Raw genomic sequence first — 23,316 nt, forward strand, 5'->3', positions numbered from 1 at the left:
AAAACCATCCGAAATATCTTTTCATTTAAGAATGGTATCTAAGAATTTTCAGCGTGTGCTTTCTCGTCTCTGACGTCACAATATTCAACATGGCTGCGGCGAGGATCCATAAAGAATCATTAAAGGTGAGAAAAAAATTCATATTACAATCTATTCGCGTTCAGCGAAGGCCCGAGATACCGAACTCTTTTAAAACGGAGAGGGAAAGGGAGAGAGAGAGAGAGGCGAGAAGAAGATGAAATTCGGTGAGAAGAAAACGGAAGAGGGAGTCCCTCGTGAGGGAGAGAAGGACGATTGTACCACCTCACCTCACGGCGCGCCCATTGCATTCCACGCATCCTTCGCCGTTTGCGGGCCTCTTTGACTCGGCCCGACCGAGTGTCCGAGGATCGAACTCTCTCGAATACTATCGATCGTATAGTCATTTTGCAGGACCTCGAGCTCGCTCGTGCATCTTATTCGAGGAAGACCCGCCTCGGGAATCCGCTCGCTCGGTCGCGCCTAGAGAGAGGAGCGTCTTCTCTATCTACAATTTATGGTCTCACATAATTAGAACTGTCGATACATATATGTATATATATATATACACATTAATATATTAATTTTATCTATACATATGTATATATAAAACTAATATAATTTTCCGTTATATATTTATCTTAATATTTTAATATATTATTATATATAATATATTGTATAATATATGACATATATATATATTTTAAAAATATTATATATTATATATATATATATATTTATATATATAATATATAATATATAATATTTAAAATATATATATGTTATACCTGTATATTATACAATATATTATATATAATATAGTATATCGAATATCAGAGATTTCTATTATTAGGGATTAGAAGCTTCAGAATTAGCTGCAGGATAAATCTTTAAATGATCTCGTCGCGATATTTAACTCTTATCAGTCTCACGGCTGCAAACTTGTAATTTTTTATATTTTTTATTTATATACCTCTAGAGTTTTACATATTTATAGATCCTTCCCCTGAGAGAGAGAGAGAATATTCAATGCTAATCGATTCCTTGGGAATCGCGAGTTTACCGCTCGATTTCTTGGCCCAGCCACCCCATCGGTGCATCCCCAGGTTCGACTCGGGCTGAATATCCCGGCTGATTATCTGCGATCTCCGTCGCAGACAGAGCGGTTACGATTCTTTCTTTAATCGCGAGCTCGAACCGAACGGTGAACACGCGCTTCTGACGTCACCGCGGCTAAATTGGTTGAACTTTGAGCCGCCAAGCCATCACCCTATCCTCGTTCTCGTCCTCGTCGTCCCCTGCTCGTCTCGATCAACCGCTCGTGGAATCTGTCGCGTGTTCGTGCCTGAAGAACTCTCTCGTCGGATATAATTATATCAACCGCGAGGTGATAGATTCGATAAGTCGCACGTCAGAAAATTCGAGCTTCACGTCTCGCAAATATTGCGCTTATATATTTTTATTGATTTTTTATTATTATACAATGTCGATAATAGCAAAATAATAAAGAAAGGGGAGATTTTTTTTGCATATTGTTTCTGAAGAAATCGCGAGATATATTTCTCGATTATAAGGACAAACGTTTTTAATAAGAGTATATATTTATTTTATTAATAAACGGAAATAAATCTCTTTTTAGTATTATACAAAAAATATATATATATATAATTACAATTCTATATCGATAAAAGTAGATTATAACTAAGTAAGTGATATAAATATATATACAAAAGAGAAAAAAAAAGAAAATACATAAAAGATTACAGATATATACAAATATAAATTAATACTGTTTAAAATAATGTGATTATTTCAAAATATTCTTTCACTGTGCGATACGTCTACTTATGAAAAAGTAATAGCATTAAAAAAAACTTGTACTAAAGTAATAGTAGTGACATTTTAGTAAAAGAATTTTTACCTAAATGACAGAAATCTGACGTTATGTAATGTGTAAATAATAACATAATCTCTAACGTGTGTTTTAAAGAAATGTTTCCTTCTTTCGCTTATTGAATCGGCACTCGCTTAGTCTCTATATACAAATAGTGTTGCGTTAATCTTTTGATCAAATAATTCATTTAATTCTATAAATATTTAATACATAAAGTTAGCCGATATTTAATACATAAAGTTAGCCGATATTTTTGTCAATAATTAATATATATAATTACTTGATTTTAAACTTTGAAGCACATATTTATCGACATATACAATTTAATAATAGATTAAATATATTCTTGTAAATATTATATATAGATTACGTAGTATTTTGCATTTATTCGAATGCTCTTGTAAGAAACTCTTTATAAAATTGAAAAAAAGAGAAAGAATTAGAATGATAGTGCACTTATAGATTTAAAAAACTATATAAAAAAACAATTAGTTTTAAATAAAACTTTTCTTTATATAATTATATACATATACAATAAAGAACCAAAACTTTTATTTATTATAATAATCCAAAGCACTTAATTATTTAAATAGTTTGAAGAAACTATTATTTAAAAAATGAACCGGAGAGATTTTCGTCGAACTTTAGCCTTCAAATAAAGACTTTGAAAGTTTTAAAATCTCAAAACATTATTTTAAACAATATTGATACATATACTATTATTAAAAGTGTTATCGAAATCGATAATCATCCATATCGAGGAGAGATTCATCGATGATGTCTGATGCATCCACTCGATGTTGGACGTCACCGCCGCGTTTTAGAAGGCACAAAATAGGTATAGCACTTTATATTCTTCGCATGCACACAAGAGAGAGAGAGATAGAAAGAGACGTATGGAATGTATGTATGTGTGCGCGCGAGTCGAGGATCCTTGGAATCAAGTATTGTCTCTCGTAGTAGGTGGAGCAGGATGCGTTATTATTCATCAGCGGTTCAGCTCGAGCCCGCGTTTTCTCTCCACGAGGAAGGAGTATTATTACCCACGTCGTGCTCGTCGTCAATCTAGGAAATCTCAATTTCGATCCATAGGAGATGTCTGGAGGAACCCTTAATCAAACATCTCAGTTTATGAATGAGATGCCCTTCCTTGATCGATTTGAAACTTGTCACTTTCCTGAAAGAAACATTTTGGAATTGTTTCAACAAGATATTTTATCCAAGCTGGATATTTTATCCAATCTAGGAAATCTCAATTTCGATCCATAGGAGATGTCTGGAGGAACCCTTAATCAAACATCTCAGTTTATGAATGAGATGCCCTTCCTTGATCGATTTGAAACTTGTCACTTTCCTGAAAGAAACATTTTGGAATTGTTTCAACAAGATATTTTATCCAAGCTGGATATTTTATCCAATCTAGGAAATCTCAATTTCGATCCATAGGAGATGTCTGGAGGAACCCTTAATCAAACATCTCAGTTTATGAATGAGATGCTCTTCCTTGATCGACTTGAAACTTGTCACTTTCCTGAAAGAAACATTTTGGAATTGTTTTAACAAGATATTTTATCCTAGCTGGTAAAATAAAAATCAAACATCTCAGTTTATGAATGAGATGTCCTTCCTCGATCGATTTCAAACTTCTCACTTTCCTCAAAGAAACATTTTAGAATTGTTTCAACAAGATATTTTATCCAAGTTGATAAAATAAAAAAGATCAAATAAAAAATCAAACATCTCAGTTTATGAATGAGATGTTCTTCCTTGATCGATTTGAAAATCATTTACCTGAGAGAAACATTTTATAATTGTTTTTCAGCAAGATATTTTATTCAAATTGATCAAATAAAAAAAGACACAGCATTAGATTCTTTGGTTAATTTGGAGACAATTTTTCCTCACAATTAGTAAAAATATCAAGATACCAATAATTTTCATAAATTATAAATGATTGAAAAAGAACTTCTCGTACTAAATTTTATGGAATTAAAGTAGTAACAAAATTACATCCTTTAATTAGGTTTACTTTAAACCAATTTTAATTTAATTAAGACTTAGCAAAAATTGAGAAGATGCAAAAAAGTGATGAACTTCCTCTCGACATTTTCGCCGAGAAAAAGTCGTCTCCAAATTAGCCAGAGAATCATACGTTTTTTTTTTTTTTAGTTACATCCTACACATATTCTGATATTCAACGTTCGATATTAAGAGGTCAAAAAAATGCCTTTTATCTCTGTTGATGTGTGACATTTTTCTTTCGAGCGATAACCGGAGCGAAATTCCTCTCTCGAAATAGTTGTCGCATTCTGTTCGAGTCGCATACGCACACACTGTATATCAATTACCCCGGTTGCTATCTTTGCGAAAGGAGGCCTCGCCTCTCTTATCCGACGAACGAGATCTCCTTGTGGCTTCATCGTGCTCGGTTTCACGGGCATGTTCGAGCGCACTTCTCTCATCCGCGCGCGTTCATTTCTCGATGGGTTTCCTCTTCGGTTATCGATACAGTTTATCGCTGACATGGATATCGACGGGGTGCTCGTATCGAGATACCACCCTCAATTACCACCCTCGTCGCCGAATGTGCGGTGAAAGGATCGACGTATCATCTGATCGAGAGGTATTTCCTTTCTTCCGAAACTAGAACGCCTCGATCCTTTCGTCATCTCTCTTTGAATGAACAAAATTTAAGTTCTAATGCCACTTCCGGAAGAACGTAGCCTCGGAATATATTTTTTATTTATTAATCAGTGCGTGCTGTTATCTAAATAAAATTATATAGATGAGCATCTAGATGAAATTTTGGCGTCGTCCTTAATTTTATATAGATAATAAAAATATGTATTATCTATATCTGCATCTTGCATGAATGAAAAAAAAGTATTATCTTTATTAAATTAATCTAGAATAATTTTCAGATAATTTTGCTTTAGAATCATAGCACAAAAATACTTAAATAGTAGAATTTAAGCAGTAAGCGATACAAATTTATAAATAAAAATATGAATAGATATATTTTTATATCTCTTTTATAATTTACATTTTTTTAATAGCTGTGTTTACATATAAGCAGTCTTAAAAATGGTCTAGATGAATCGCCATATAATTATATCTTTTATCAAGATATATTTTTAAAAAATAATTTTCATCTTATCTATACACCGAAAAATTGTGCCAAGACGATCCTCTTAATTTAAGATAATATTCTTAATTTAAAGATAATATTCTAAAGAATACAATTTTTTCGGTGTACCAATAAGATGAATTTACATGTTTTTATCTCATCTTTATCTAGCTAGTTTTAATCATCTAAGCACAACACTGGTATATATTTGTTAATGAGCTATGCACATTTGTCTAGATATATTCTCCATTTTTATCTTTTCCAGTCAACTTTTATAAAAATAATCTTGTATTTGTGAATTCAAATAAATTTAGTGGCAGAAATTTTTTCGGTTGGTACAATTGAAAACTAACTTCAGTATAATTTTTGATCCTCTACGATTCACTCGGATAAGCCACAAGTAGGATTATCCTTAAATGTGGATTCAGCATTGGAAATGTTGACTCTGTCTTCGACAAATATTATTTTTATTTAACTATTTATTGACTATACAAAAGGAACAATCCTTTTTTAGAATTAAAGTCTAGGCTACTATATATGTACATACAAAACCAAGAAAGTTAAATAATTACAAGTTTCTTATTGATTATCTTAAATTAGGTCAACATAATGTAAAAGATCGATAAGAAAGCTAATTATTTAACATGCTTGGTTTTTTAACACACATACATAAGTATATAGTAGCCCAGATTTGGATATTATGAATACTTCAATTCTGGAAAAGGGTTTTTCATTCCGTCTAGCCAATAAATAATTGAATGAAAATAATATTTGTCGATAAAACAGACAGAGTCAGCATTCTCTTAATATAAAAGTTTATTTCAGCTTCTCGCCAAAAAAGAGACTTGGTTTACAATTTTTCCTACTCACGTTCATCCATCCATTTCACCTTCTTCTATCCATTACTTTATACTATTTCTTTTCCCAATAAAAAATAAAATAAATATTAAACCTAATAAAACAAAATTGCAATCAAGTTAAATTACATTACATAATATTTTACAGTTTGTCTATCAGCATCCTCTTATAATAATAATCCGATTCCTCTCTCATTTCGCGCCGTTTCTTCAAGTTTATTCGATTCCCACGGCAGATTTCGATGCGAGATATTCTAAAACGCATGTAGAATATGGTAGCTTTATCTTTTCGCGTGTTATAAATTCTCGCTCCCGGCTCTTTCCTAGCTAGGCCAGTGATTATTATTCCTCGGCCAGGCCAGGCGCCTCTCCGAGATCGCCGTGATATATACATATTATTCGATGCGTGCGAGCGAGCGAGCGGGCGAGCGTTAAGCGATAACATCCTAATCTTCTAATCCGCCTCGTTTGTCCCACGAGTGAGAAGCGGAACTCATTGTCGCCACTTGTCGTAGATCGTAGAACGGGTCAAGGGTAAACGCGACTCGGGGGAGCGAATAAGCCTCGCGTGTAGGCAGGGGATTCTAGGAGGCAGTGATGGGTAAGATACATTTCAAATGTATCTCGATACAGACACACAAATTCAAATGTATATATAGATCAGGGTTGGTAAAAACCGGCAAAAACTGGCATTTTTTGAAAACGATGAATTCAATAAATATAAATGGTAAAAATTGTAAATTTTGCTTGTTAGTATTTTGTGTTTTATTTTTCATTAGACCAAAAATTAATATGAATTTTAGTAATGCCTTCAAAGTTTTAAAAAAATGTAGTTCATATATTAATTAATTAATTTGAATAAAAGAGGACTATATTTCTCTCGTTTTTTTAATCATAGTGATTAATTGAAACATATATTTTTTTATAAAGTTATATAAATATATTTTATGTAATATTATTTTTGCCAGTTTATTTATTCCATGGATAAAACCGGAATTTTCTACCACGGTTTTTTCCACCCACTTTTCTGGCCAACCTTGATATAGATACAGATACTCAGATACTTTAAGAGTATCTCAGATACATATCAGATACTTTTAAATTAAATTTTATCATAATAATGGTAATATATACAAAATGTATTATGAATAATTCTTTCATCTTTATTAATATGTTGGTTTATATTACGACTTTATTCGTTAGTCTTAACACGTGAAAAATGCCTCGATATGTTGATAACTTGCAGTCTTGATCTTTTAAAAATTTAAAGAATTGGGCTATTCAAAAAAATATGTGAAAATGTATCTGAAAAAAGCAATTCTCAGAAAAAGAGCAGACTCAGATACACAAAATGTATCTAAATGCTACCCAACACTGCTAGGAAGGGACAAAATTCTCCCGATAAGATTCGCGCGCGATTTATTCGCGCAGATAATGTCATCTCTCGTCCGGTTACAATTCGGAGAGGATCTCTTTCTTTCTTTTTTTTTCGATACCCGCTTATCGGCTCGTTTGTATCTGCCTTGTAATCCTTGTTCCTCGATTACGTCATATCTCGCGCGATGGAATTACAGCGAAGATTACATCACGGGTGTTTCTCTCTTGTGTGGACAGGAGGGATTCTCTTCTGCAAGTCGGATTTTCAATGATTTCGTCCGTGAGAGAAGTCGCAGAAATTTTTAGAAAATTCTTGTTTTGAAAAATGTATAGATGTGTTACTATAATAAGTTTGTCTTATTTTTATTTTTCTAGCAAATGTCATTTTCTCCATCATTATAATTGTAGAAATTTCCATATTTTTTTAATACTTGCTTATATAATTTGGCACACGGTTTATTTAAGAAGTTTTTACCAGGAAGAATATAATATCCTTATCAAGTTTTGTAAAATTCTTGTTTTGAAAAATGTGTAGATATATCTTTTTTATATACATTAATAATGGATTTGTCTTATCGTAATTAATTTTTATTTTTCTAACAAATGTCATTTTCTTCATCATTGTAATTGTAGAAATTTCCATAATCTTTTAATATAATCCTTATATAATTCCTTCCTTATATAATTAGCACACGGTTTATTCAATCAAAAAGTTTTTACCAGGAAGAATATCCTTATCTTTTCCTTCCTGTCTAATGAGAGCGAAGAAGCAAAAGAGAAGCCGTTAAACCATAAAGTTAACCATTTAAATCATTCATAACGTTGATTATACTTCAAATACGCACAAGTATCATCTACACAGTGCGCTATAGAATTCTCAATTGGGGCCTCATTTTTTCATCAAATTAATCTGTCATTGAGAAATGTTCATTTTTTTTTTTTTTTTTTTTTTTTTTAAATAAAAAGTCATTAAAAAGGCTTTACAGGATCAATCGATGCAATAAACGCAATGTAATTCACACACTCCCTGTATATACATCGTAGTTATTATTTTCGATGACGATTCGTTTATACGGGACACAATATACGAGAAATTACAATTTACAAAATCATAATGCGACTGTGTATCGTGCTTGATTAAAGTCTTTTCTCGATGGATGCAGCTCGTTTCAAGCCTCGGTATTTCTTCTTCGTTCGGAGTAGTTTCGTGGTCGCGCCTTTCTCTCCCTCTTTCGAAAGACAGAGAGACGAGAGAGAGAGGGAAGAATAAGAAAAAAACGAGATATCGAGAAGACGAGACGAGAGAGCGAGCGACGTTTGAACGCCCACGCGTGCCGTCTTAATTACGCTCTCGACCGGCCGGTTTTACGATTATGCCGCCTCGAAGAGCCTCGAAGAACCTAACCCGAAGAGCCGTTCGCGTCGGTGCCCGGCTCCTTTTATGGGCCGCGTTAAAAAGTAATTAGGACAGAAAGGCGGCGCGGGAACCGCGATGTCAACGATAACTTTAATGACTATTGTAGAAACGCGCGCGGCTGATAGAATGATAAAGACAGTTCTGGAAGCCGCGATTACGCTAGGGAAGGTCACTTTTTGTCGTCCAGTATTATCGCGCCATTCCGAAACTTGTAAATTGACAAAACTCTCTAATTGACGCGTTTTTATCTCCTTTATTCCGAGGGAAATTGAAGCAATGCGATAAAATACATGTTATGCATTGATTGACATATGATATTGATTTTGAGAGATTTGGATCCATTGAAAAGAAATCACGTATTTGCTCTACTTTGATTGATATCGTTAATGGTGAATAATAGAAAAAGCGGTAAAGAAATTAAAATTCATTAAAGAAAAATTATGTACTTATTAGTAAAATTGATGAAATTGATTACACACAATAATGGGAGGTGACGAGAAATGTTTTTACTTCAAATTATCTCAATCCATTTAAGTGTCATAAAATGCATTTAGATTAAAATAATGAGTGACATTATGAGTACAAAACTTCTTTGCCAATTCCTCAGTTAAGAAATGCATGTCTTTTTAAATAAAGGATTAATTTATTTTTAATAAAAGATTGCGGTATATTTTATTGGGAAAAATAAAATTGCAATAAAATTAGGAAAAGATTTTTTCAATAAGAAAAAAAGAAAAATTGAAAGCTTATTTCTGTCCTACAAAAAATTACTTCGTTATATATATAAATATGTTTGCAACAAAGATGGACAAACTTTTTTGAGCAAAAATATTTTCAGTAGAGAATAGAGTAGAAAACTTTTCGCTTGAAGTGAAAACGCTTTTATCTTTGCAATTCAACTTTTCAACAATGTTTTAAAGCGTTTCAACTTTTGGAGCACCAGAAGCTTTAAATCTCTTTTTTTTCGACGAAATTACTCTCGCTCTTTCGAAAAACACGATTTGATAATTTCGCACATGATCGCAATCGTTCATACGTGATTCACAAATAGCAATCTACAATCTGTAACTCGAGTTGCTTGAAATATCGCCAGTCCCTGTACGTGATCGTTGTGAATGCACCTTAGATTATCTCAGGTTCGTGCACGCATATATGTATATACATACATATAAACACACACAGATGTATGTGCAAGGTTGGCGTGCGGTGAAGAAGACGAGAAAAGTTGCGCTTTTGGCAAGCCACGTTTCGGGTCTTGCTCCGGACAGCTCAGACAGACATTACATTATAAAAAGACCGGCGCGTTACTATTTTTCCGGGAAGTCTTGCGAAATTTTAAAATGACGCCGTGGAAAAATATCATCGTCAGCTGTCGCGCAAAGTTTTACGTTCCTTTGCTTCGGAAAAATGTCCGAGAGAATAAAAAGACCGGTGGTTTCCTCCGACGACACTCTTCAAGATCTCGTGGTATGAGTGCATATGCGTGTGCATGTCTTGATTAACGCGTGAACGCGCCGAAACGTGCCGTGACGCGGTCGAGTGTAAAAACTGTCAGGCCGCGTCTCCTATTAAATCGTCGAGAAATTGACGTTGCTCGCTTCGAAAACAGGAACGAGTCATTTCGCAGGCGACACTTTCCAACGTCGCGCGCGAGCTGGGCCTTATGCGTGCACAACACGTGCAGCCAGGTGCATATAGCCTCGAACCCTGTCCTTCGTCCGCCAATTTTTTTTATTTTAATTCGAGTCTTTCCTTTAAATGAAAGAACGTCATTTGTATCATTACATTTTTTTTCGTATTAAAATTCGTGTTTTTAACGTTTTCTCCCTCGTTTAAATTATATATTATTTCTAAAATTATATATATATATATTATAATACATTGTTTGTCAAATTATATATAATTTATGATATATAAATTAAATATATACATGGAGAGAGAATTCTCTCTTAGAATTTACCCTGAAAATCATGGTAATTTTTCTGATTAAAATTTAACACGATAAGAAAATATTTATATTTTATTGTAGCAAATATTAATATTTTTTTATTGCGGTACATATTAATCAGAGACTCAAAATTCTTCCAATACCATATTGTCCCACGATTATCTCTCTGTGTATAATTATTTATTTATATAATTAAATGTATATAAAATTTAATCTAAATAATTATCGATATAAATAAATAATTATATATAATTCATATTCTAATTAAATATTATAAAACAAAATCTGTATAATATATATAAAAATAATATACATATATATATATTTGAATTTTTAAAATTATATATAATATATAATTCTAAAATATATTGATATAATTGCCCTGGAAATATGAAAATTCCAGGTAGTGCATGTAAGAAATTTTTGAAACAGGATGTGGAATGTCTGTTTCAGGTGAGAAAGGTGTGCGGTCGTTCGGAACTGCTGCCTCCGAACGAGGAGAACCCAGCGTCCTCGACTGCAGCTGCGAAATTGTCCGAGTCACCCGGCGAGATGCACGCAGCTGCGTCCTCGTTGTCGTCGTCGTCGTTAACGTTTCGGGCGTACGACGACCTGCTGGAGGGATTGCGCAAGCAAATAGGCAACTTTGTGGCCAGCTTCGAGACGTCCCGCTACTTCTACACGAATATGGCAGACACGATCTGCGAGGAATACCCTCGCAAACATTGCTGGAACGGCGAACGCATCGGAGAGTGAGTGCACACATCATTTCTTTTTCATCATTTTCGTACTCCAGATCTGTCTCCTTTAAGAGGATCAGAGAGATTAATAGCTCGAGCTTATATAAGCTCCGCGTATAGGATCTTGCGCAAATTTGCGAAAGCGTTCAATTGCGTCAGGAATTAAGATTTAACTTTGATTTATAATCGGAGATATTTTTCATAGAGACGTACACACTTTCTTTTCTTTTGACGAGAATAAATTTATCTAGGGAAAACCAATATAAGATATATATATAAAAAATATTTTTCATAATTGAAATTTGTAATTACATTTTTAATTAATTTTTTTCAAAGGGATTATTTATGTTTAAATTAAAAAATAAATTCTAAAACATTAATAGTTTTTTTTTATATACAGAGTGTATCCAAATAAGTGCGAGACAAATTTTAGATGATTCGTTGTCGAAAATTAAAGGGGGATTTCTTGTATCCCTGAGGAGTTACACTTTTTTAAAGAGGGAAGTAAAAATTAAGTTTTTACTTTTTAAAAAAATATTAATTTTCGACAACGAATCATCTAAAATTTGTCTCGCACTTATTTGGATACACTCTGTAAATAAAAAAAAAACTATTTTTTAATTTAAACATAAATAATTCCTTTGAAAAAAATTAATTAAAAATGTAATTACAAATTTCAATTATGAAAAATATTTTTCTCGCGCTAAAGAAAATTATAATAAAAAATGATTACTAAGCATAGCTGCGCCAACAATTGCTCGACGTTATCGCGTGTCAGCTATTGCAGCGAAGAAAAAAGTAATAATAAAAATAATACAAGAGAAAGAAGCGGGGCCGAGTGAACGATGGGGAATAAATGGGCGCGCGATTCGTTAATCGAGAAACCGCCGTCAAAATCGGAATGCGTGGGAACGATCGTGACGCGAAAGCGGGAACGACGAAGGAGCAATTCGGGAGAATGGAACGCGAAGGTAGGTTCCCTCGCACCCTTATTAATCAGCGAGGCCGGGTGGCCTCGTCTTAAAGTGCCCCTCACACCGAGAGTGCTCTCTCTCTCTTCATTTCTCGCGACAGCCTCCTTAGAGTCCAGATCGACCGATCGATCCTCGAATTTACGGCCGCGTTTCCTTTGCCATTTTGACCGATCGTCGACCTAATCGAGACGCCGTCGCCTTGCTTAATTAAATCTATACCGAGTGGCGATTCGAGAAGAAGAAGAAGACGGGCGTTTTCTCCTTTATCAGCCATTGTTCGAGATGCTGCTACTCGACCGTGAAATGAGAATAGCGTTGAAATCGGTGATATAATATATATCCGATCGCGCGGAAGATATATCCTTCGGAAGATAATTGAACGAGTATCAATTGAAACGCTCGAAGGAAATGAAGAATAATAATTCGTCCAAACTTTGAGCTCCCGCTCTGCCTGCGGGTACTTTACCAAATACGTATAATCAAATATGACACTTTTCCCAAATAAACGTGGAAAGAGGAAATTGTCGCGATAGGCGTGCGGAAATGACCTTTCGAATTTTTTAATATAATTTGTAAAAGCTCTTTAGAAAATTTTAATCTACAAATAAAAAGGCGATAAGAGCTATACATAAGTTCTATACTAGAAATATATTTGTGAAAAGATTTATAACATAAATTATTCAAAATTATACAGAAGTAAGTTCAATTCGACGTTACGTTTCGGTTGTCTTTTCCAACCTTCTTCAGCGCATCAATTAATAATTAAAATATTAGTATAAATTAACAATAAATTATTCATCAATGTCGTTATAATAAAAATAAAAATGTCCGGAGTCAAGTTAATATGCGAATTTTTAAACAAAATGAGACCTCTTGCTCTCGTCGAGAGAAAAATTTCTCCCTTCGCCTCTCTATTCCGTGTAGGAAGACCTCATGTCTCAAATACACATCGGTGCACCAGAAAGAAAGAGAGAGAGAGAGAGAGGGATACGCGAAGGAATCTCGCGCGGATGCAATTTTCTCTCTGCAGCTGCCAGCCGCTCTCTCTATCGCGCGCGCGAAAGATAGGATAGCGGCGATAACGTATTCTCGGCAGACGCGACTGTTAAATCTCTCGAAATCCAGGTTTACTCGAGCTGACGACGCCAAGTTCCGCGCGGTCACCGCGCTCGGTATGCACAGACGCACACGAGCTTATAAATACACGCGCGCGCCGTTCGCGTGCCACGGCTTCTTCCACCGGAAGAGCCTCTTTCTCAGGCAGCGTACACAGAGTATAATATAGTATCTCACGGTGGAAATCTAAATGAGATTCGATCCGTCTCGGGGAAGCCGTCGCGATTCCGCACGATTCGATCCGGAGCGGAAAGTGAAGCCTCTCTTCTCCTCTTTTTGCTCGATCGAGCTCGCCGATCCGGGGGTAATTTGATTCTACACGAGGGGTTGATTGAAAAAGCCTCTCCCGTAATATTTAGGATCTGCCTGGTTATTTTCAGGAATTAATTATTCTCGCGCGCGCGCGTTACGTAATGACGAATTTCATTAACTTTGGACATTCACGGGGATGAAGTGAATTAATTGAGATGTAATAATACATTTTAATTGGACTCTCCCCGATAATTGTCACAGATGAGATACGTCGCGTTTTAATACACGCTGTTTGCGAAATCATCGTTGAAAAGGATATAATAGATTTACGTAAGAATGTTGCAGAAAATTATAATTAATTTTCAATTAAACAAAATGTCAAAGTGCGATTCGGAGCAAAATATCTTCATCGATCGATAAAGAGTTATCTTTGTAGCACTTGTATCTATAACAAACCTTTTCATCTAGAAAAATTTTAAAACCGTAAGAAAGACGTAGAAGAAGGGTGAGAAAAAAAATATAAAGAAAACTATTTGCGAAATCATCCTTGAAAAGGGCATAATAGATTTACATAAGAATGATGAGGAGGATGTCATAAAAAAAAAATATAATTTAATTTTCAATTAAACAAAATGTCAAAGTGCGATTCGGAGCAAAATATCTTCGCCGATCGATAGAGTCATCTTTATAGCACTTGATGTATCTACAATAAACATTTTCACCTAGAAAAATATTATAAAACCGAGAAGAGGGGTGAGAAAGTTTAAAGAAAAAAAAAATATAAAGAAAACTTGGTGGTTTCCTTCCAAAAAGTCCGTATCTTCGCGAAGACGATGTCATCGCAAACGGTATACGCAAAAGGGAAAGAGAGAACCGCGTGCGCGAACGAAAGAGATCAATGCTAAAGAGGAAGAGAACGACAAGGAGGCTATAAGACGCGGGGTGAGGAAGCGAGGGGGAGGGGAGGGGATGAAACGAGGGGAGGAAACGGCGGCGTAGCCTGTAGGACGCCAAGCCGCCAAAGAGTCTGGCAACGAGAGCAAACGGGCGCCGTAACGTCGCCGAGTACCTGAGTGCACTCGTGTGAGTGCGCGCACACAAACCCGCGCACTCGCACTCGGGGATAATATGCGCGCACACACTCATTTATATATACGCTTGTGTTCGCGATGCGTCGACTGAACGAAGGAAGGAACGAACGACGACGCAGCCAAACATCTCAGCCACGAGGTCACGATGTCGCAAGATCATCCGCCCTGCTATTTCTCGCCGCTTTGCTGGCCGCTCTTGGACGCGATGCCCGTCGTCCGAGAGTTGATCGCTCCAACGAGTTCACATTTCGCAGCATCAAGCGAGATTAGGCCTCGTTAGCCTTGATTTCGCACGAGACAATTAAGGAATTTAAAAGGGATGCTAAGTCTAGCTGTTTTTCAACATTTCACTCGTTTTTAGCTGTACAGAAGGAAAAATCGTTTTCTAAAATTATAGTCTTCGTAATAACAAATCTGGGCTGCTATATATGTATGTACAAAAATTAAGGAAGTTAATCTAACCTAACCGATAAGGAAACTGTGATTATTTAACTCTCTTAAAGGAGTTAAAAGATAAAATTATTTATCCCTTAAGGGGGTGCTGACTCTTGAAGCGTCGGTGTCTTTGACACCGAGTATCTTTAAGAAATACTATGTTGAACAGCTTTCCCTTACTTAAAACTCCTGGTTCCTCGCCGACCATGTTACAATTGTGACGTCAGAGACGAGAAAACACGCTAAAAATGCTTAGATGCCATTTAGAAATAATAAAAAGATATTGCGATAAAACTGCACTTCAGATGACTTTAGCAGGCGCTTAAAATATCTCGAAAACTATTTCTTTTCCCTTCATTATCAATCAACAACTGTAAAATGATTGTAATATGAGGCCCAATCCATCTGCTCTTTGCACATGCGCAATTATTTCGCGTGACGAAATGTGATATCACGATTTAATCATCATTTTACGATTGTTGGTTGAATGTTAAAGAAAAAAAAATAGTTTTACAAGTATTTTAAAAGTGTGCTTAAGCCATCTGAAGTATCTTTTCATTTAAAAATGGCATCTAACAATAAGAATTTGTTCGCCGCGGCGAGGATCCAGGAGCTTTAACTTTCTTGGGTTCTTTATATATATCCCAGATTTGTTATTATGAATACTTGAATTCTAGTAAAGGATTTTTCATTCTGTACAGCCAATAAATAGTTAAATGAAAATAATATTTGCCAATGAAGCAGACACACAGAGTCAGCATATTTTTCCTAATTATTATGTGGGACAGCTTTCCTTTACTAGAAAAAAAAATCATACAGATTCACCCGATAATTGCCAATATGATGTCGATAATGCCGATACGTCATCGTGAAAATACCTGTGGCGACCTGTTAACGCGTGCGTTTAATTAAACGCACATAGGAACATTTAATCCGATTAATTCCCGTTCGCGAGAGAGAGCGCGCGAAAGAACGAGGCATATCGGGGCCGTTCCACGCGCTTCGCGTCGATTCGATCGAGGTGATGAACCGCGGAACCTGATATCTGAATCGCGAGCTGTGAAACCGTATATCGTCCGTGCCCGATACGACCGGAAGGAGAACGCCTTGCATCGCCTCGCCTAACTTGGCTTATAGCTTAACTTCGCGACGTATGGCCGGCCAGCGGCGATCACGTACTCGCTTCGGAAAGCGAGTTCCCCGACGATGACTGGATCATCGACGACGAATACATATCCAACATCGCGAATCACATCACCCCGACACCTCGTCTCCTCCACAGGATGACGATGCGCCGAGCACTCGCGCGCATATTCATTGATCTCCGTTTCTCTCTCTCTCTCTCTCTTATCCTGCGTGTGCCGCGAATATATGAGACAGATCTCTCTGACAAACAAGCGAGCGCCTCGGGATCGGAATTGGATTAATTGGATCGTGTATTATGCGGATTACGGGACAAAAAGTCAAGTAATATCCCCGTGAAACAGGAGAGACACGCGCTTCGCGATTAAACTTTTTATAATTAAATCGGAGACAAAATGGTACTTAAGATTGTCCTTTTTTTTGCTAGAGCACCCGAAGAGGCTGCTATTCGTTACTTATTAGTGGACATTGAGTAAGAATAAGGTTTAAATTGATTTTGGTGTCTTTTTTTCACGAAACACTTTTCATTTGCATCTTTTCCCATTTGCAAATTATAAGTACGGTGATCATCTTTTATTTTAGAGGACAGTTCTTTGTTTCAAGTAGCTGTCCTTTAGATTTATTCATTTTGCGAAAACTCAATTTTGTCCTTTGTTTCGTATTTAACGTTTCATTGTCTAATATTGTAGTATTAACGTGAGAATTTATACGAAAACAACGATACCTTTTATCCGGAACCTATTTAAGAAACCAAGGGTTTATTTCAACACAGTTGAATCAGTTTCAAACTGTAAAACTTAGAACGTAGACTTCTGGTAGCCGCAGAATTATTTTTTTTTGCTCGTCGATCTTCACTTGGTATTAAACTGATTTGGAAATATGTTGAAACATAGCCCTAAATATGGTCACCGCGTCATTATTTGTTTATTTATTTATTTATTTATAAACGGAAAGAATACCTTTAATATATACAAAAATACAAAGTATTTATTAATATCAACATAAAACAGTATAATTAAACCAAGAAATAAAAAAATAATGACTATAATACTTTCCTTACAACTAAATTAACGATCTCATTAGTCACGCCTAAAGAACTTAAGAGATGCTTTAAAAAAATCTACACGGTCGGAAAATTTATTTGCTGATAAGGCCAGTCGATTTATAAGGGCTTAATTATTTAGATATCGCAACTTTGCGTACTTTAATTGAGCGGAGAATTATTAATTAATTTTTTTTTATTTTTTGCGCGCAATTTTTCGTCATAATTTATTTTTATTGTGTGAAGTCACTTATTTTTTTTTCGTATAAGAGAGAGGGTTTTTTAATAAGAAACACGCACGTGGTGCGTCATCGACGTGTTACGATCGTGTACTTCTAATTTAGTTGCAGCTTCATCGACACGCTCGGTTGACGTCGTACACCACCGGCGATATATTAGCATATGTTTATCCGATACATCGTCGGGAATGAGAACGAATTGCGCGGACGATATATGTTATAAATAATGCAATAACGCAACGTGCCAACGGATGACGACGGTATATATGTATCACGCCAAGACTCGGGAGAGATAGCATCCGCTGGAATATCAATGCTCTATATACCGTGCAACGTGTGCACGAATATAGCAGAATCGTTCATAGAGAAGCCTGCATCGGTCCATTTGTCGCAAGGACGTAAGATGAAAAATGCTTCTCTTTCAGAAGTAAGTCGAAGATCCGATTTCGACGATAAACTGCGCGCGATTTGCATTTCAAATTTTACGTTCAATGGAAGGAGAAGATTTTTATATATAATTTCACGTTTTATACGGTTGAATATGATAGATCATTCTTATTTTTTTTTTATTTCACACCGTAACTATTTACACACATAAATCAATTAGATTATTATTTATATAAAAAATTATTTTTTATATAAGTAATAATGTTTAATTTTTATATATAAATATTTAATTTATATATAATATAAGAAATAATTATAATTATTTTTAATTAAGCTATAAGTAATAATCGTTAATGAATTTAAATAATTTTTTTCAATCTCATTCGCGGCAGCCCGGGCCTTCGTTCCTGTCAAATTGTAATTCTCCCGACGATCGGACGTACTACTATCTTCTAACAATCGTGAGAGCGCGCTGTATCCGGCCATTAAGAGAAGACTAGCCGTGATTAATTTAGTTGCTTTAGTTTAGCGCTTCAATGTGATCAACGAACCGCCGCGATAATCGAGCGAACTTCTTGTTGTTCGTCCGCTCAATTAAACGAAAGCACCTCCTCTTACATGAAATAAGCTTAGTTAAGGCGATTCTAAAACGAAGACACTCTACGTTAATACGGCACTCTTATCTTGATTGAATTTGTATTCTTTGAAACTACTATTTCGCTTCGCTTATTGTTAGATACTGCGACATCAATTGCAACTCAACGAACATAAATTGCTCTAAATTCCACTTTGAATGCATTTTTAGTTTCTTCTTGACAGTGGAGTCTATGAAAAAAAATTGACAACCATTATTCTTCTTCGCTAAAAACGCAGAAGTATAAGATATTAATATAGCATTGATTCTCAATTAACTTTCTGAGTAATAATTATTTCATGTAAGATATTAAAACTCTCTCTAATGTATAGTATTGATATTTCTTTAGCTTCTTTGACATAGTAGCTTCTATGAAAAAATATTTGATGACCATCCCTCTTTGCAAAGGACGCAAAAATATTAATTACATTAGCCGAGTCTCAATTAGCTTCATGAATAATAATTATTTGATGTGAAATATAAAAACTCTTTATCTCTAACACAATTATAATTTTTAGGTTCTTTGACATTAGTAGCTTTTATGAAAAAAAAAAAAAAAATCGATGATGCCTCCTCACAAGGCAGGGAGATGTAAAAATATAAGATATTATAATATTGCTTCAGCTTGTGAGTCTCAATTAGCTTTCCGAATAATAATTACTCAATCTAAAATATTAAAACTAATACAATTATTATTTTTTTTATTCAGCGATATTCGAAAATGTATATTACAAAAAAATAAATATTAGAAATAACTTGTTATATTTATTGCATAGTATAATATTGCTTCAGCTTGTGAGTCTCAATTAGCTTTCCGAATAATAATTACTCAATCTAAAATATTAAAACTAATACAATTATTATTTTTTTTTATTCAGCGATATTTGAAAATGTATATTACAAAAAAATAAATATTAGAAATAACTTGTTATATTTATTGCACAATAAAAGCAGAGTATTCAGACTTGGATCGGAGGCACTCCGTATCGAGTATACGATGATGATGCGGCTTCTGGAATTCGCGAAATAATGGTGGCATCTCTCACGACGCTCTTTCCCGCATTGAAATATTAATCCGCCCCAAAGCACGTTCCATCTCTTGGTCGAGCTGCAAATCGATGCTCACATATACGCTTTTAGTCGAATCACCTACATATAGGTGGAGCATAAAGGGTGTCGTTCCCCTTACATTCACAAATTCTTTAACCAATTTGCAGCGAGTCATTCCTCCGCGAGAATTCGAGGGCTTTATAAAAGAGCTTCCAAATTATAGCATATTGAAAATCAGAGCTTTCGCGAATTGAGCTTTAAGCCTTTATGCTCTTTATTCAATCTCTCTTTCTTTGCAAGCTCAATTTAAGCTTTAATTACAAGAGCGCCAATCAAAAGTGTCGAATATCATCATCAAGGGACGAGATTATTTTCTCAAACGAAATTTATTGAAAATTTATATGGGAAGTGACATATTGAATAAGAATTATCCAGCTTATTTCTGTCAGTCTTCCTTGTCGTTTCTTTTTCGGTTGCGCCGCCAATTATTAAATATCTCGTACGCGCATTCAGGTGGAAATGCAGTTTTCGCCTGGACAGATTTCGCATTCGATGACGGAGAACCAGTTTTTGTCGGCCCGTTTTATCCGGTTCCTCGTTGTTTCTCTGCATCGAGATCGGAGCGAATTGTACTCGTTAGGGATGACATGAGAAAGGAACGACAGGTGGGTGCAAAAAAATGCTGCATATCTAATCTCTTTTAATAAATCCGATAATAATTTTGGATAATAAAGTGTTACAATCACGATCTATTTCGCGTCTTAAGGGGGTGTTGTCTAGGTCTGTTTTATCGACAAATATTATTTTCATTTAATTCTTTATTGATTTTATAGAATGAAAAATCCTATACTAGAATTACAGTATTCGTAATAACAAATATAGGCTACTACATGTGTATTTAAAAAGAAACCAAGAAAGTTAAATAATTACAGTTTCCTTAGACAAACTGTAATTATTTAGATTTCTTGTTTTTTTTTATATACCTATGTAATAGTCCAGATTTATTATTATGAATACTTTATAATTCTAGTAAAGGATTTCTCATTCTGTACCCAATAAAGAGTTAAATGAAAATAATATTTGTCGATAAAACAGACCTAGTCAGCATCCCCTTGAGAAATCGCCATCGAGTTTGAGAGATTTGATACATAAAAGATCCTTGCATAAGGACACCTTGTATAAAGACTTTGAAAAGAAAATACGGAGTCGCCGCGGGGTGCGATTTAGCGGAAAAGGAGGAGGAAGAAAGTTCACGAGGGAGGAAAATCGCTGGAAGATGATGGTGCGGGAAAACTGAGGCGCGCGACATGTGCATCGGTGGTCGACGAAAGAGGGATGAAAGAGGGGTGAAGGACGATTTCTCTCCGTGAATGGCTGATGGTATTCGCATAGAAACACCGAGAGAACTCGAGGATCTCTCTCTCTCTCTCTTGCTCCGACTTTGGCGATATTTCAATTCGAGCTCTCTACTATACGGCTACGTCTCGAATACTTCGGGAACGCCTGTTCGGCGCTTTCCTGCAATATTTTTCACGCGGGTAGCGGAAATAATACCGAAATAGAGTACGTAAAAAGGGAGAAATAATGGAGGTTTTTAGAGAGATATATATAAAGAGAGAGAAAAAAATTATAAATAAAAATTAAGAAAATAATTTATGTAAATCATATAAAATTACACAGAGAATTTTCTCTTAGAATTCACCCTATGAAATAGAGTACGTGAAAGGGAAGAAATAATGGAGATTTTTAGAGAGATATATATAAAGAGAGAAAAAAAATTATAAATAAAAATTAAGAAATTAATTTATGTAAATCATATAAAATTACACAGAGACTTTTCTCTTAGAATTCACCCTATGAAATAGAGTACGTGAAAGGGAAGAAATAATGGAGATTTTTAGAGAGATATATAAAGAGAGAGAAAAAAATTATAAATAAAAATTAAGAAAATAATTTATGTAAATCATATAAAATTACAGAGAGAATTTTCTCTTAGAATTTACCCTATGAAAATCATGGTAATCGTGCGCGACAATATGGTATTGGAAGAATCTTATAAGAGTTTCTGATTATATTTACCACAATAAAAATATTATTATATATATGTACATAGTAAAATTTTTATTGTGGTAAATATTAATCAGAGAAACTCATAATAAGATTCTTCCAATACCATATTGTCGCACGATTGCCATGATTTTCAGGGTAAATTTTAAGAGAAAATTTTCTCTCCGTGTATAAATAATGTCTATAAATAAAGCTATAAATAATATTAATAATTTGCTTAAAGATATAGAGAATACATGTATAGAGAATCAATTATCATTATCTTGTAAAGTGCATTTTGCTATAATTATCTAGCGCAATAACAAATGTGACGTAATGATAAACGGGCGCTGTTGGCGTCAATGCGACAATGAAGTATCGCCGGCCTCTGGACTATCGCGGACACACACCATATGTTCCCGGTTCATTGATTTATGGGCGCTTAATCGCGTGACGATCGAAAACGGAAGGCGTCAATTCCGCGAAACGCGCCGCGCGATTTGTCTCTTTTGTCGGTCAGCATCCCCCTAAAAGATAACCGCGACGTGTATCAATGCGTTCGCTCGCATTTCTGCGAATAACGCGCCCTGATGAAGACAGTATATACATATACAGGGTGTCTCAAAATTAATAGCAAATCTGTTAATGGCAGATTCCTGGGGTCATTTGGAGACGATTTTTCCTCGGCGAAAGAAGCTATCATTTTTTGCATGTTTCCAATGCCATCGTGTATCTTCGTGATTAAGCCTTAAATTAAAATTCTAGTAAAGTAAACTCTACATGAAATTAATAAAAGAATGTGATGTTGTTAATATTTTATTTCCACAAGGCTTAGTTTACGAAAAACCCCTTATTTCAATCGCTTATAACTCGAAAATTATTGATGTCTCAACATTTTGAGGAGAAATTATCTCCAAATGATTCCAGGAATCTACCATTAACAGGTTTGCTATTAATTTTGGGACACTCTGTATGTATGTATATATCGAATCGGATATGCGTGTTAAGATTATTCGCGGTATGGACTATATAATAATTATCTAGTTCTATATTTGACCGGAAAGAGAGACTGGGCTCTTCTCTCGTGGAGAAATTTCAACCACGTTATTGAACGTGTACGTTTAATTATTCATCGAAGTACCGGTGCCTGATTAAGAGTCTAATGAATCCGCGACTATATGCCTGATTTACAATTTATCGCACAGATAAAAATAGAAGCCTCGTTATACACGATACATCGCGAAATTAATGTTCGCAATTACCGTAATTACTAAATCCGCAAAAGGAAATGAATGCATCTCGCGCATCTCATATATTTTCTGATAATAATTATTTTGCGTCATATGTCTCTCTTTTTCTCTTCAATAATTTATATTTCTTTTATTCCTAATTTATATTTCTTTTAATCCTAACATCATCGCATATCTTTTATCGCATACATCTAATTTATATTTCTTTTATTCCTAATTTATATTTCTTTTAATCCTGACATTATCGCATATCTTTTATCGCATACATCTAATTATATT

The 23,316-nt window shown here is 34.9% G+C and overlaps 1 protein-coding gene across 1 annotated transcript in view; it reads left to right on the forward strand.

The window, feature by feature from the left end:
• Positions 1-23,316, forward strand: part of dally (division abnormally delayed protein) — a 59,724-nt gene that overhangs the window by 22,267 nt on the left and 14,141 nt on the right. Inside the window, exon 5 of the mRNA XM_029311459.2 lies at positions 11,092-11,390. Coding sequence (XP_029167292.1) covers positions 11,092-11,390 — 299 coding nt within the window. The remainder of the gene's footprint in view (positions 1-11,091; positions 11,391-23,316) is intronic.

Source organism: Nylanderia fulva, unplaced genomic scaffold (assembly GCF_048542155.1).
Source record: "Nylanderia fulva isolate GAGA-0341 unplaced genomic scaffold, ASM4854215v1 Scaffold3, whole genome shotgun sequence".
NCBI classification, from domain to species: Eukaryota; Metazoa; Arthropoda; class Insecta; order Hymenoptera; family Formicidae; genus Nylanderia; species Nylanderia fulva.